Source organism: Lipophrys pholis (genome assembly GCF_963383615.2).
Source record: "Lipophrys pholis genome assembly, chromosome: 9".
Taxonomy (NCBI): Eukaryota; Metazoa; Chordata; class Actinopteri; order Blenniiformes; family Blenniidae; genus Lipophrys; species Lipophrys pholis.
Genome location: NC_137639.1, coordinates 31,199,442 through 31,215,411, shown reverse-complemented (window position 1 = coordinate 31,215,411; position 15,970 = coordinate 31,199,442). Strand labels below are relative to the sequence as shown.

General features: G+C 46.3%; 2 protein-coding genes across 3 annotated transcripts; both read right to left on the bottom strand.

Annotated features, from left to right (window-relative positions):
- Positions 1 to 228: 228 nt before the first annotated feature.
- On the bottom strand, positions 229 to 6,218 carry nat16l (N-acetyltransferase 16, like). 2 transcript variants are annotated; one of them, XM_080472383.1, is made up of 4 exons: positions 4,856 to 6,218; positions 3,922 to 4,041; positions 1,112 to 1,336; positions 229 to 934 (listed from the first exon to the last, which is right to left on the bottom strand). In XM_080472383.1, the coding sequence occupies exons 1-4, from the start codon at positions 5,003 to 5,005 to the stop codon at positions 377 to 379; spliced, it is 1,053 nt and encodes a 350-aa protein (XP_080328509.1). In that variant the 5' UTR covers positions 5,006 to 6,218; the 3' UTR covers positions 229 to 376. The 2 variants fall into 2 exon arrangements, with proteins under 2 accessions (XP_080328509.1, XP_080328510.1); XM_080472384.1 differs by having other exon boundaries at positions 4,115 to 4,933.
- Positions 6,219 to 6,912: 694 nt separating this feature from the next.
- On the bottom strand, positions 6,913 to 15,397 carry creb3l4 (cAMP responsive element binding protein 3-like 4). Its single transcript, XM_080472385.1, has 10 exons — positions 15,214 to 15,397; positions 11,334 to 11,468; positions 10,376 to 10,622; positions 9,845 to 9,969; positions 9,173 to 9,262; positions 8,986 to 9,092; positions 8,667 to 8,735; positions 8,301 to 8,385; positions 7,921 to 8,014; positions 6,913 to 7,517 (listed from the first exon to the last, which is right to left on the bottom strand). The coding sequence occupies exons 2-10, from the start codon at positions 11,463 to 11,465 to the stop codon at positions 7,219 to 7,221; spliced, it is 1,248 nt and encodes a 415-aa protein (XP_080328511.1). The 5' UTR covers positions 11,466 to 11,468; positions 15,214 to 15,397; the 3' UTR covers positions 6,913 to 7,218.
- Positions 15,398 to 15,970: the final 573 nt, after the last annotated feature.

The following is a 15,970-nucleotide window of genomic DNA, read 5'->3' as shown; positions in this document are numbered from 1 at the left end:
CAACTTTTTGAAAACAGCTTCCGAAAACGCTCAGGCTCTGTCTCTGCACTGGTACTACACACAACGTCATCTTCATTGGTTCTTGTTGAAAGAGATTTTGAGGAGAACGTTGAAGCTCTTTTATCCTTTTTTTGTTTGGATGAGAGAAGTTTCTCAATAATGACAGAAAAGGTCAGAAGAATCTGGCCTGCTGAGATTCTCGTGCATGTTTGATGCAGACAAATGTTTCACACTACACAAGGAGAGCGATCACACCCGCCTTTTATTTTATTCCAACCAAACCCAGGCGGTTCGGGGACTCTGGAGAACCACAGACAAACACACAGGAACACCTGAAGAACTTTGGCCAGCGTCAGTCGAGTAGAACTGGAGCTGCTCAGATGTTTGTCTCCAGAACATAATCCTCCCAGTAGTCCTTGAAAAAAGACACGTTGGCGTCGTTCTCACAGAACCGTCGTAACCCGGACCAAACCTCCGGGTCCACGTACGTGTATAAGATCAGGAAACCTCTGACACTCGGCAGAAGAGCTTCAAGCTGGGCCAGAAACACGGCGCACACTGACGTCCGGCGGCGGCCGAAGATGTTGATGTTGATGCGCAAGGCGTCGTGTCGGTAAGGGACGGCGTACGGGGGCGTGCCCAGGCTGAGCGCGGCGGGTTGGGACTCCCGGTCTACAATCCAGGTGAGCCTCCGGCGCCGCAGTACCTCCAGGTTGGCCTCCAGCGGCTTCAGGGGCTCCCAGTCGCTGATGATGGTTTGGCCGGGTAGCAGGTTGGAGACCACGTGCCGGGTCAGGACCAGGGTCTCGGCCTGCTGCTGGCTCAGGGTCAGCGGGCCGTCGGAGGAGGACTCGCTCTCCAGGACCAGTTTGGAGCGAAGCTCAGCGACAAAGGCGCCGAGGTGGACCGCCTCGCAGCACAGAGAGAAGATGGCCTGCAGAGGGCGACACAGGGAGGTCAGGAGGTCACGACTCCACCAACTGCTTCAGTGGGAGTTCAAACAACACAAACTGAAGCAGTGAGCGAGAGCCAGGGGGCGGAGCCTGAGTCCGTCTTTATCTAAACAGGAAGTGGGAGTGTCCCGTGTTTCAGCTGCTACGGAGCGACGCACCTCCTTAGCAATCACTCTATACTTGGTCAGAGTCTTCGGCGTCGGCGCTTCTCCTCGGGACAGTCTGATCACACGGACTTCTGGGTAATGTTGGCGGATGTACGCGGCCACGTGCCTCTGGATGGCGCCGGCGATGTCCCGCCCCCTCAGATCAGGAACCACCCTGAGGCCCTGAACCAAGACCGTCTGACCGCCATCCACCTGCAGCACCGACTCCAGCGCCACCTACAGGACACACAGGATCACACAGCATCTGTCTCATTAATTCATCCACTCACGTAAGTGACGACATGAAGTTTCTTCTCAGCTCATCGTCAGCAGCAACACTTCATCCCGTCACAGTGAAGGAATGAACTTGATGGAAAAGCGTAACAAGGAGGAATGTGGTGAACGCCGACACAGACCGTTTTCTCTTGGTCACTTTCCTGTTTTCTTTTGAAGTCTCACGCCGTCTCTCGTTTCAGCCTCGTTTGCTTCCCCTCCTGGTGTTTGATGTGTTTCACCTGAGTGTGTGTGGTTGTCTTCACGTGGCGACAGTGGTTTGTACCAGGTTTTAGTTTCAGACTGCGAGCCTCCCCAGACCTCCAGTGATTATTGGATTCTGATCCTCGCCTGCCACCACATCTCTCCAACAATGAACTCCTCCTCCTCTGTCCCTCGTCCTCCAAGGCCTAATTTATACAAATGATTCACAGCAGGTCTGCGTGGCCTCGAACTCCACCGTACAGACTCTGCGTCAGCGCTACACACACCTCCAACAGCCTCGACCTGTTAAACCCTCGCCCACTGTGTTCTATAGCTGCAGCATTATGGCGCCTTTCCACTAGTTCCTACTCTACTGTACTCTACTCTACAGTAAAATAGTAAATTCAACAGTATATTTTTAAAAATATATTAACCGTGGTAATGGGGATCATTGGATCCCCATTACCACGCCTAGAGGAGATCTACTCGAGCCGGCTCCTCCGACGGGCCACAAAGATCCGAAATTACCCCGCCCATCCAGGACACATTCTGTTCTCCACCCTCCCCTCTGGAAGACTCAGAGTCATGAGAGCTCGCACCAACAGACTGAAGAATAGCTTCTTCCCCATGGCTGTGAAGAGACTGCTGCAGGGATCATGACCCCCCCCCCCAAAAGAACTTGCACTTCAATACCGCACCTTACCAAAGACTATTTTTTTTATTTTAGTGTGAATGTGACATGCTGCTGCTATTAGTGATGCAACAAACGGAATTTCGTTGTACTTGAACAATGACAATAAAGCTTTTTAAATCTTAAAGTAACCCAGTTTTCAACCACTGGGCTCTGGTTGTATCCGTGGCTGGGAGACCTCCTGATACTGGCAGTGGGTCGCTGGATCCTCTGGTCAGCACTGGATCTGTGGAATACTTCATCTGGGAAGTTCTGAGCTTAACTTGACCCTGGACGACATGCAGTGGTCAGTTTAGAATCTTTGCAGCTGTTAACTTCTGCATATTGATTAACCTGGATTATTCTCAGAAGCAGACTCAAGCTTATTTTTCTTCCGTCGCAGATGAAAGACAACAATTGTGTTGATATGTCTGGTCTTGGATCCTAATCGGTGGTCCTGCGTGGACCGTGGACCGTGAAGCCGGTTCGAAGGCCGTCAAAGTCATGGTGTTGAGACCGAAGATGACCTGCGATCAAGTTCAGACATTGTCAGATATTTGGGGAGATCGTTGCTGCTGCGGCCTGTTTGCTACATTTACACGTTGTGTGTTTTGTTGGAAAAACGAAGGATCGTAACAGTAAATGCTACCGTGAAATGCTAGTAGCTCCTAACAAGTACTCACTTCACACTCCCTCTGCACAATTGTCCTCCCAGGTTGGTCTCTCTTTCTGAGCCACGACTGCGTCCAGATTCTCCTCCTTCTACTTTTTGCGGGTTTTTCTTTCCAAACACATAAACGTCACGGTGGCGACGCTCCGTTCATGTTTGTGTTGAGGACGTGTGTTTTTTTAGCGCGATCAATGTCGACTCACGTCGTCGACGGCTGTGATTCAGCTTGTTTTCAGTGCGCAAACCTGCACACAACAACCGTCATGTCGCGGCCCAAAGTTTATCGGATTCAGGTTGTTCAGCTTAGCTAGCTGTCAACTTGGAAGATTGTTAAAATCGCACAGTGTGTCGGAGCCTCGAATCGACTCCACACCGCTAACAAGTTCTAACGATGCGCTACAGCAACACAGAACGCAACGCAGACAATGAAGAATTCTGGTTTTGGTTCCGTCCACAACAGCACAGAGAATGTGCGTCAGAGAATCTGGACGACATCGTAGCTCGTAGCGCGCCACTATGCCTGCTAGCATCACCTGAAGCTAACAGGAAGCTAGCTCGTAGCTCGCCGCTACAGCCTGCTAGCGTCACCTGAAGCTAACAGGAAGCTAGCTCGCCGCTACAGCCTGTTAGCATCACCTGAAGGTAACAGGAAGTTAGCTCGTAGCTCGCTGCTACAGCCTGCTAGCACCACCTAAAGCTACAATTCAGTCACCGTCAAGCTTTGTGCCAAATTCCTCTTTATGAGCGGAAAGCAAACTCTACCAAGGAGTGTCATGCGGCTTCGCGACCGATCTTTTTACGCCCCCTAGCAGTACGGCGGTGAACTGCTTTGTGTTGCGGACAACGTCGATGCAGAACTTCCAGGGTGAAGAGGTTGCGCGGCCGCTAGGCGCTGCCCGGTACGTAGAGGCAGACGTTCCTTCAGGAACAGGACTCTGGTCTCGTTACCTGCCGTATCGAGCATTTGGAGTTTGTGACGAATGCCGGCGAAGTGTGAACGCTCACCACTCGGCCATCGATGCGGGCGAGAAAGACGAGGCGTCCGGGTTCCTGAATCCAGCGGGGATAGAAGACGGGCATGTAGTCCAGACCGCCAAAGTCGCTGCTGTTGCAGATGTTCAACACCTGCCAGAGAAACACATCAGAACCAATCAGATCTTCTCACTTCATCACAGCAACGTCGCAAAATAATCCTCACGTTAAAGCTGCAACTCCTTCAGTCACACTGATGCAGCCTTCATCCAGTCATCCTTCATCCTGTCATCCTTCATCCTGTCATCCTTCATCTGGTCATCCTTCATCCTGTCATTCTTCATCCAGTCATCCTTCATCCTGTCATCCTTCATCTGGTCATTCTTCATCTGGTCATTCTTCATCCAGTCATCCTTCATCCTGTCATCCTTCATCTAGTCATCCTTCATCCTGTCATTCTTCATCCAGTCATCCTTCATCTAGTCATCCTTCATCCTGTCATTCTTCATCCAGTCATCCTTCATCCAGTCATCCTTCATCTAGTCATCCTTCATCCTGTCATCCAGTCATCCTTCATCTAGTCATTCTTCATCCATTCATCCAATCTAACAGTTAGACCATCAAAGACAAGTTAGACCAATTAGACCATCATAGACTAGTTGGACCATCATAGAACAGTATAGACCATCATAGACCAGTATAGACCAGTTGGATAATCAAAGACAAGTTAGACCAGTTAGACCATCATAGACCAGTAAAGACCAGTTGGACCATCGTAGACCAACATCAGTCCGCTATAGAACAGTATCAGACCAAAGTCAGACCACAGGGGGACCAGGAGGATCCTGAATCCTCCTGAAGTAGAATTTGTCAGATCTCAGAGAGCTGACGAGGTTTCAGATCCACTTCACAACATTACTACTGTCAACAAACAAACAAACACGATTTAATGAACAGAGTCCCAGACCTGCTGGAAGTCCTGCTCCCCTGCCAGACTGTAGACCACCTGGCTGGACTCCATGGCTCCTCTGGTCCTGCACACGGTGTGAGAGTCTCCGCAGGGACCAGACGTCACGTGACTTGTCTCTCCAGGCGGATTGAGCGACGCAGACGCCATAAAAGTGCAATAAAAGTCCCAGAGATCAAAGATCAGCGTGAAGGATTGTTGTTTTTACCTCCATGTCCCTTTTCTGAATCGCTGAGTCATCACTCACCGCCTCAACAAGGACACAAATCTATTGGTTTGTTGTTTTTTTTCTTCCGTGCTCATTGTGTCCTGATGTGGTTGTTTTTGTATAATTTCGCGACGTTTATTTGTGCCTTTTTAACAAAATCCTTTTTGTTTATTGAAAAGCTTCTGTCCTAAAGTCCAACCTGGAGCTTCTTCGGCAAAGAGCGACCCCTGCTGGTGCAGGTCTGTTTCCTGAAGTAGAAAAGCATTAGAGTATCAGGATTAAACTGGTCCAAAACTAGTCTTCAAACCAATGTAGGATATGTCTCAAACCAGTCTAAAGACTCATTGATTCTCTCTTAATTTGAATAACTAATTCCCTAAAACTGAATTAAAATGTTAAAAACTGGAGTAACTGGAGTTTGTCTTTGTGTTTCCATCAGAATCTTCACGCTCCAGATCAAAGCTTATGGAGGAGCTACCAGCGTCTGGAACATCCACGATGGCGGAGCAGAGCCATGTCTGGCTTCACACGGCGCCACCTGATCGCCATTTTCCCAGAATGCATCCTGGTACCAGGTGCTCCTCAGCTAAGCCACGCCCACACACCTGAGCATGGCGATGGTAAAACCTTGCTACGTTACTGGTTTTCCTGCGTCTCCACTGACTGAAAAGTTGTGGATAGTACTGAAAGTACCGTACCCACCCGTTGCCATTGTTTGGTAACCTCTCCACTACAGTACAGTTCCAGAGGGTGGAGCCACAACGCAGGCATCTGCTGATTGGTCAGTGACGATCGTCACTCTGGACAAGCAGCAATAGTTAGATATCTTGTCGTATAAACCCTCCTGTTGTTCTCATCTGCCACTTTGCACTCACTGGTTGTTTTATGACCTGGCTTATTAAGATGTGGCACTCCACTGCCCCCTGGTGTTCAGACGAGGTGCAGACGCTCCTCTCAGTAACAGAAGGGGCGGAGCTTCAGCAGGAGCTGGACGCTGCTGTTCACAAGGAGAACGTTTTCACTGAGTCACAGAGAACGGAGGTTCATGGCTTTACTCTGGCGCCTGAGCTGCGCCGCAACTTGTTCCGCTGGTCCCGCGTTTACTGTTGCGTGATGACATCACAGATCTGCGTCGTTCTGTGGCTGTTCACAACCCACATACGTTTCAACCGTACTGTCTGTGGTGGGACTGTGCAACAGAGTTCGGTCTGGATGCCTTTGCCTTACCATACCGTACTGTATGAACCATACCATACTGGACCGTACTGAACCAAACCATACCGGACCGTACTGTTCTTCTTTAGGAAGCCTTCCAACATCTTTCCGTAACCTTGTGATGTCATCCAGAGAGAGAGAGAGAGAGAGAGAGAGAGAGAAAGAGAGAGAGTCATGGGGCCCAGCAGTTCAAAGGTACATGATGCACCTGAACGCATCACCCATGTATCAGTGGCGTTAAGCTCGTTAACCCATAAAAATCTATAGATTAACCCAACATTGTTGAAGCCGCAGGGTTCAAAGTGTGTGAAAAAAGGAGCGGCTTATAGTCTGGAAATTACAGTAGTGAATAAAATGGGCAGCAGTTCAGGCCAGGCGTCTCCCGAGACCAACCGGTGGACAAGAACGAAGCAACAGCAGCTCAGTGTTCAGGTTCAGAGCGCAGCAAACATGGCTGCAGTTTTCATGGACCAGCAAACAGCAGTCATGTCTTGCTCAAACCCTCCCCCTGCAGGCGCGGCCTGGTACGCCAACGCTGCATTCCCTCTGTATTTTGTTGATGTGGTGCGATATTGTGGAGCCTGTAACAGCAGCAGTCAGGTTTGTTTGATAGCAGTGATGAGGGAGTTCCATTTGTGTTTCAGGATGAAAAAAATTTTATTCCAAACTATCAGTGGATCCTCATGATGTCACTTCCTCTTCCGAACGAAATGTATCTAAAATAATATAACATTCCATTCGCTAATATGAAGGGGGTGGGGCTTAAAGCTTCTCGCCACCAGGAGGCAATGTTCTCATGAGAGCAGGAGTTTATGATCTCCTTCCTGAAAAGTTTAAACACAAACCACCACCGAGAGTTTTCATCTACAGCGCCACCTGCAGTCCTGAAGGAAGACAACCCAAAAGTCATTTGCAGGTCGTCTGAAGCTCCGCCTCACATCTACATTTCGTCTGCGTGCGCCGGTTTGGCCACATCGAGGCCTCCCGTCACGGCTACAGGATCAGTCTGCCCGGCAACAGCCGCTGAGCTGTTCCCTGATTGGCCGTCGTCCCGAGTCGTACCGTCGAATGTTGCATTCTGAAGGTTTTCTATTGGCTCTTGGAGGCCGACTCCGACCTCTGCCTGTGGTGATTGGCTGAGATCAGACGGCGGGGGGTCGGAGCGGGCCGTCGGAGGGTCGAGCTCGTCTGCAGCCGGCTGAGCGGACGACGGATCCGTCAGGATGTTTCTGGAAATAACTGGAAAAATAAAAAGAGTAGAAGAAAGACTCGATGAAACAGCTTAAAACCGGTTTACCCTCAAATCCAAGACAGACTCTGGATCGTTTACACGTCAACGTTTCAAGAGAAAAGGCATCATTTTTGCTTCGTCCTTTTAAAAAAAGTGTGTTTTTGAAAAGTTTGACGTTCGGAGCCCTAAAAAGTTGTGTTATAAGTGACTCCGTGTGCCGTCGTCACGTAAACAAAACACCTAAAACGATACAGAAGTTTTGTTTTCCTCTGAAATCACTGTCGATTAAACAGGTCTGAAGAAAAGCTGCAGACCGTCTTAACGAAAACACATTTAAATTACAGAGAGAGATGGAAGGAGGAGAAGAAAGATGGAGGGCAGAAGGAACAGAAGAAGACAAAGGACAAGAACCTCCGGTGGGTCTGTAGTCGTCGCCTGCAGGAGAGCGATGGCTGAACGGACTGAAGCTCGGCAGGATGATGAGACCCAGAGAGACCAAGATGATCTGAGGACAGACAGTGGCCACCACGGGGAACCATGAGTCAGCAGTTTTTCCATTTAAAACAAAACAAAAAAACAAAAAACCAGACAATGAGTCAGCAATTATTTAGAAAATAACTATTTTATTAAACAGAAAAGGAAACATTTGTATTCCCCACACACACACACACACACACACACACACACACACACACACACACACACACACACACACACACACACACACACACACACACACACACACACACACACACACACACACACACACACACACACACACACACTCTTACCAGTAGACAGGTGCTGGTCTGCGCTCCTTTGCTGACCGTCTGTCTGATCAGAGACTGAAGCTGTCGCAGCTGACCCAGCAGAGACCTGAGCAACAAAATACTATGACTCAGCACAAACAGTCAGCCTGGTGGAGATACAACACCTAAAACTATTGCTCAGCAAAAAATTTCATGACTCAGCAGAAGCAAGGGAGATGTCAGTCATTCCAACCATTACTCAGCAAAACACCTCAGTTACTACAGGATCATTCGTACCATGACTCAGCAGAAACTGTCCAGGTACACGAATTTCTCGTACCATGACTCAGCAGAAACTCTGAAGGAAAATGTACAGCAAAACAAACAGAAAAGAAGGTCTGCTCGTACGTGTTGTGTTTTTCCAATTTCTCCACCGTCTTCTGCAGCTCTCTGTTCTGAGCTGAGCACGCCGCCGCCCTGTCCACACACACACACACACACACACACACACACATTAAAAAGAGAAACTTCAGGGGTGAAATCATGATGTGTGGAGGAGGAGTGGGGGCTGTAGGAACATATTAAACAACCAGATGTTTGAAGCTCCAGCTCTGTGGGGGGTCACGTATGTGTGTGTGTGTGTGTGTGTGTGTGTGTGTGTGTGTGTGTGTGTGTGTGTGTGTGTGTGTGTGTGTGTCTGTGTGTGTGTGTGTGTGTGTGTGTGCACCTGCTCTCCAGCCCATCGATGTACTCTTTCCTCCGCCGCCGGCTGTCCTGAGCTGACTGTTTGTTACGAATTTTCCTCCGAACCTTCTTCAAGATTCGTTCCTCAGCCTGTGGGTGAAGGTCAAAGGTTAAAAGTTTGGCATTGTAGCATCACTACAACCGCCTGCAGGATGCGGGGGCTGACTGACCTTGGTGAGCGGCAGGTTGTTGGGCAGAGACACGCCCTCCTGAGTCAGCAACTTTTGCTCCTCCTCTGTCAGCTGGAGATCGGCATACAGCTGAAACCACAGATGAACAGACAGAGGTCAGAGGTCAGCTGTGAGTCAAAAATAACCACCAAGTAGCACCCATACACTGCCTCTCCTCACCACCTACAGCTCATTATCGAGCACATAGTGGGCACCGACAGCAAAATGATGACTCAGCAGAAATAGTCCCATCTGGCTAAAGTGAAGCCATTCAAACTATCACTTAACAGAAACACTGTACGTCACAATACAGCAGGGTCACTGTCACCATGACTCGGCAGAAACACCGTCGGTTACAGTTGGTTGAACCATGACTTTGGAGACACATTGTCGATCTGACCAGGGGTAGGGTCCCTTGCCCCACGACTAACCAGAAACAATACAGGTCACGCTACGATAGGGTCACTTTCACTATGACTCAGCAGAAACACTGTATGTCACAGCCACTTGAACCATGACACAGCAGAAACAATGAAGGTCACACTAGGGTAGGGTCACTTTCACGGAGACTCAGCAGAAACAGAACTTTGGCTTGGATGAGGAGAACACGAAGGTCCAAAAGACGCAGGTGAAGTGCCGACTCACTGACTAACTTTGTTTGATGAGTCTCACCAGGTCGTCGTCGGAGTCGGGTGGACCGGTGAAGACGGCGGTGGCAGCGGGCCGAATAGCTGAGCCTAGCGGGAGCTCGTTGACGATGCAGGAGTCCGACAGAAGCAGCTGAGAGCTCCATTCATCTTCAGAGGGAATACTTTAGTTACTTCTTAAAATGATGTGCAGTTACTGCATCCATTACTGTGAATAAAAACTTACTAGTTACTTGGTAAACTTCCTGTGTTGCTAGTGGTGACATAAACTGTATTATTGTAGTGTTGGCATTAGCATTAACAGATAGCATTCATTAGGTTCATCTGAAGTTACATCAGTTAGTGAGGAGGATGCTCTATAATCTGGATATTCGAAGAGGAAGATGCTCTATAATCTGGATGTTAGACGAGGAAGATTGCCTATAATCTGGATTAGTGTGCGGAAGATGCTCTGTAATCTGATGTTAGAGGAGGAAGATGCTGTATAATCCGGATATTAGAGGAGGAAGATGCTCTATAATCTGGATGTTAAAGGAGGAAGATGCTCTATAATCACCGAGCTCGATAGAGATCACGTTCTCCTGCCCCGGTACCGCCGTGGCCCCGCCCACATCGCTGATGTCATACACCACCTGGTAGACGGTTGCCGGGGCCAGCTGGGCGGTTGCCGTGGAGCCAGACGGCTCTTCGGAGACGCCGCTGTCGCTCTCTGACGAGGGGTAGGCGGGGGGGCCGCTGGAGAACACCTCATTGGGGTCGATGGCGTGAAAGACTCCCTCTGATTCACTGTCACTGAGGGTCTGCTGGATCACCAGGAAGAAACCCACTTCAACCCGAGAGCTTTCAAAAGTATCGTAATTATATTTTCAAAGTATTTTATTTGAAACAAATTAATTCAAAAATTCTTAAAAACATTTAAAATTACTTCCAAGCATTCACTAACCATTAGAAATAATAAATCTTTAAGAATTTCAGATTTTTAACTATTGTAAGATATTTCATCATTACCAACTTACATTTGAACCATCTTTCAAAAGGGTACATTTTTAACATATTCATTTATTGTTAAAAATAATTGAAGAATTTTTTGGGGAAAAATGTATAAAGATTAGAAACAATTTTTTTAACAATCAAGAAAAACAATTTTCTAACTTTTTATCTTAGGATATTTCATCAGAATAACCAACATTTTAAGCACCATTAGTCATATCAAAACAATTTAAAATTGTTTGGCATCATTCCTTTAATGTAATATCAATAGCAATGTTATATTTTAAATATGTATTTCCTAGTAATTTTCAAACAATATAATTTCTAATTATAGTTTATTTCAATGATTTTTTAATCATTTTGAAATTTTTTGAAATTGTTTTAATATTTCTTAAATCAGTTGTACTGACAAATAAAAAATTTTGTTTTTCATTTCAATTACTTCAACTATCATTATTAGACTTTAAAAGTCTTTAAATAACGCATTGATTTTAAAAGTGATTTAAATGTGTCTCTGGCCTCACGGGTTCTCCTCCACACTCGGGTTCCACCGCCCAGTCCTGCAGGGGCTCCTCGGGGCCGGAGAGTGGGGGATGGAGCTTCCAGCTGTCGGTTGCCATGACGCCCAGAAACAAGGCGTTACTCTCTGCGTCCATCGCCTGAAACGGAATAATGAATACTGTTATTAGTAGGGATGTCCCGATCAGATCGGTAGATATCGGAGCCGATATTAGTGATTTGCGAGTGATCGGGAATCGGCAAATCCAGCCGATCACCCCGCCGATCGAAAAAAAACAAAAAAAAAACCATTTTCACTTGGGAGCACCAGAGCTTCGTTTAACACAACTAATTTGATAAGACATCTAAAAAGTAAACATGTGGCGGAGTACGCTCAGCAAAGACGATCATCCGTGGAAAAAAAGATGACGTAATGGCCCCCCACCCCCCCCACCGCGGTCCGCTACGTCCCCTAATAACCACAACAATCAGGGACTAGAAGATCCGGTGGAGCTGCAGAAGCTAGAAGCAGGCGGGGCCATAGACCTATAAAACTAGACTTATATATAGTGGTTTATGTGTTTATGTGCTGAAGTCTACTTCTAAATTTCTATGTGGTCTGTCTCCTTCTGGGTTTTTATTGTGTTTGGTGAGTCACAGCGCCCCTAAAGGCCTGGCATGTGTACTACATGTCCTGAAGCCTCGTGTTGAGCCGTGTTCGTACTGAGGTCTGGACAGTTCGTAGGGAGAAGGCCAGGGAGGACAAAGATCGTTGTGTGGATGTTCCTCAGTTTACAACAACAACTAAAGAAAAAGCTGCACCGCAGCAGCAAACTCGGTGCGGCTTTAAAATAAAGGATTTAAAAAAAAAAAAAGGAATAAGTCCCCACAGGGGAGCGATATGGTGAAGAAAATAACCCAGAAGGTTACGCTAGTTTGAAGGGAGACTGGGAAATTCTGAATAAGTTTTTGAGAGAACTATGTTCAGAGTACTTTTGTCAAACAGGTTTTACCACTTTGAAGTGGAATTAAGTTTATAATTCACATTGAAATGTAAATGTAATGGGTTCTTCTGATTGGTTTTACTGAATACTGTTTATGTTGTAGTTTTTATACTTTATATGTTAGTCAAACTGATTCACTGGGTTTCATTTTTAATTAAATTTAATTTGCCACAAAATCCAGGTGAAGTTGTTTGAATTAACATAAATAAGAGAAACAAGACTGCAGAGTGTAACTGGGTTTTTGTTGTTCTGACTTAATAAAGTTTAAATAAGTTCTTAAGTCGTTCTGAGAAGAATTCTGATTCAATAAGTAACTAAACAAAGCTTCTGCCAATAGTGCTTTTAGCTTCAGACATCTTAGTTGCTCCAAAAATACACTATTGAGTATATTTGCAATAGTAATGTGAGTATCGGATCGGGAAAGTATCGGGATCGGCCGATACTCAACTCTGAAAAATCGGATCGGTATCGGGGGCAAAAAAGTGTGATCGGGACGTCCCTAGTTGTTACTTACTTTTACCTTTTCAAATTCATTTAAGCAAATTGAAAGTAATTGAATTACTCGCTCATTGAAATAAAGAGTAAGGGAGGTTCCTGGGATTGGTCGTTAAACAACGAGGTGACCTGAGCCTGAACTACGACCCGGGATGAAGCCACCAGGACATTACCACTGTTACCTGGTGAACTCAGCCAGACATCCTGGCTCCTGATCAGCGTCAACCTGAACTAGGTTATCAACTCGACCAGTCAACCCAGAGTTTTCTCTTCAGGATTACTGTGCGTTCACATGAGAGGGGTGGAGCTTGCAACGTCTGACTGATCGCACAACCTGCAGAGCAGCCGACGTAATGGAGGAGCAATTATTCTCTGGAAATAAACATCCACCAGGCTAAAAACACTGCTGCTGCTGCAGCTTAAGCCAGGAATGCTGGCAGATTATGTGACATTACGACACTGTGATCGCTAAAGTTCACTTTATTACGGAAAAAACATGTCGGGAAGAACTTCCTCACTACTCTTCTATTAGTTTATATTTTACATTGAGTTATATTGTGGCCCCCCCCTTTTCCTCCTCGGTGCGCCGCTCACCATCCGTCACCAATCAGGATCTTCTAAGAATGGGAAGGTCATTTTCCAAGATCTCAAACATAACCTGCTCCGGAACAGGTTAGACATTCACACTGAGTTACCGTGGTGATTTAGCAGGTAGGGAGTGAACGAGCGTCGCAGTACGGAACGAAAACTAAACCCTTTTCCAAGCCACTAAATGATCTGCTAATGCTAAATGATCTGCTAATGCTAAATAATCTGCTAATGTTAAATGAGCAACTTGTGCTAAATGAGCTGCTAATGCTCATTTGATGACTAATGGGTGTTACAAAGTGATGTATACTTTAATACTTTAATGGTCAGATCTAGCTAATGATGAAGTCTATTGTTGTTATTACTATTATACTATTGCAGTTGTTATTATTGTTATTGGTATCATTATTTTTATCATTATGGTTGTTATTGTTGTAAGAGGATATAACATGTAATTCAGTTAACAAGAAATAACTAAGTGATTATATTGTATTAGTAATATCTTACATTATATAATAGACTATATGTCTTGGCTGTTTTTGTTGTTGTTTTATTTTAACAGTGTTATTGTAGCAGCCACATTATCATTATTATTTAAGTTTATGAACAGGGGTGGGAGTTAATAAGCTTGTCTTCTTCCCACTCCTTTTCGAGCTAGAGTGTTATTATTTTTTTCTTTTATTGTATTTTTTTCTGGCTTTTATGCCTGTGTTGTGTAGCTCGAAATAAATTTGGAAAAATAAAAAAATAAAAAAAATAAATAAAAAAAAATGCTAAAAGATATGCTAATGTAAACGACCCATTCATGGCAAATAAGTTCCTTATGCTGAGCGATGAGCTAAATCCAATGAGCTGCCACAGCTAAGCAACCTGCTAATGCTAAATGTGCTACTAATGCTAAATAAATGAATATATGGCTTGGATTTATATAGCGCTTTTTTCGAGTTGACTCAAGGCTCATACAGAGACCATTTTTCATTCCCACCAGTGATGCTAAGCCACGTTGTAGACGGCGGCGTGGCTGCCATTCTGGGCCCCTCCGACCACCACCGACATTCATACGAGGCAATGTGGGTAAAGTGCCTTGCCCAAGGACACAACGACAATTACTTTGATAGAGTGGGATTTGAACCCGCAACCCTCCGGTTCAAAAGCGAGCGACACACACACACACACACACACACACACACACTGTGTTCAGGTGTGGAAGCAGAATATCAGGTTTTACTGCAAACTGGTGCAACCTGTGTGTGTGTGTGTGTGTGTGTGTGTGTGTGTGTGTGTGTGTGTGTGTGTGTGTGTGTGTGTGTGTGTGTGTGTGTGTGTGTGTGTGTGTGTGTGTGTGTGTGTGTCGTCCTAGTAGTAACTGTATCTGTCTTTGATATCAGCTTGGGGTGCCACAAGTGTATTTCTACTCCATTACCTCCAGACCTGATTACTTTCAGCGTGACATTCAGACACAAAAGGTTCTGGAAACTTCGAGTTACACAGCCTCAACTGTACTCAATTACAAGTCAAAGTACTTTCCTGAAAAACTACTTTGTAACTGCACTGAATTGCTGTGTCAACAGTTCATCACAGTTACTTTAAGTCACAGAGTATTGAAGTAGGTTACTTCAGTGTGGGGGGGATTCACCAAAAATACTTAGAATTTGAAATACACCTTAATTACAGTGATGCTAGTATTTCAACCTGAATGCTGACCAGCCTTAAAGTAACGAAGTAGATTACATGCAGGATAAACTGAAGGGAGTACAAGTGTCCACAAATACCATTAGATTACTTTACAGGGAAGTACTAGTATTTCGTTACTCCCTACCTGGACCCTGCGGCAGTCTGGGGCTCTCTCCGGGCCGCTGTGGAGCGGCTCGGCTCGGCTCGGCTCGGTTCGGGCAGAGTCACGGTTCAGACCTGATCCTGGTGGACCCGGATGCTCACAGCTGACACGCGCCCATCGCTGCTGTTGTTGTTTCCGGTCCGGAGCGCCGCGCGCACGCGCACACAGTGAGGACACGCTGCTTCCGGTTTGAAGCGGAGAAAGAGGAAGAGGGGAGGAGGAGAAGAAAAAAGAGGAGTACCTTCATCATCTTCCACCCACCCCCCGCTTCCTCCTCTTCCTCTTCCTCCTCCTCCTCTTCCTCCTCCTCCTCTTCTGTACATGAATCATTCTAAAGTTGTGTTTTTTAACCACGTTGAACTGTTTGGTTACGAGTTTTAGAAGTTTCTCACTGGCCTCTGGACTCATTTCTACCTGGTTGTTTCACACGACTTCACGTCGTCTGCCCTCGTACTTTGTTCTGGATTCCTTTTGTTCTGGATCCATTTCGTTCTGGTTCCAGACTGTTTACCATCTGATTGTTGGATGGATGTTGATTTTCAGACAGTTTTTTTGGTTTGTTTGTTTCCTACCTTTTTCTGAAGTGACTGCTTCCAGACTTTCAATCTCACGTTATGGTGCTTTTCCACTGGCTCCTATTCAGCCCTACTCGCCTTGCCTGTACTCCACTCAGCCTCAGTTGTTTTCCATTACAATATAGTATGGCCGCAGCGTGGGCGGAGTCATCTGAGCTTTTCCC

Bases quoted from the DNA above. Each gene is read 5' to 3' on its own strand.
- nat16l (XM_080472383.1), bottom strand. From the start codon at position 5,005: ATGGCGTCTGCGTCGCTCAATCCGCCTGGAGAGACAAGTCACGTGACG. The intron at 1,337-3,921 runs GTGAGCGTTCAC...TGTGTCCTGTAG, and splicing joins CCCGCATCGATGGCCGAGTG to GTGGCGCTGGAGTCGGTGCT. The intron at 935-1,111 runs GTGCGTCGCTCC...CGCCCTCTGCAG, and splicing joins ATAGAGTGATTGCTAAGGAG to GCCATCTTCTCTCTGTGCTG.
- creb3l4 (XM_080472385.1), bottom strand. From the start codon at position 11,465: ATGGACGCAGAGAGTAACGCCTTGTTTCTGGGCGTCATGGCAACCGAC. The intron at 8,386-8,666 runs GTACGAGCAGAC...TTTGTTGCTCAG, and splicing joins AAATTGGAAAAACACAACAC to GTCTCTGCTGGGTCAGCTGC. The intron at 8,015-8,300 runs GTAAGAGTGTGT...GTCTGTCCTCAG, and splicing joins AGACCAGCACCTGTCTACTG to ATCATCTTGGTCTCTCTGGG.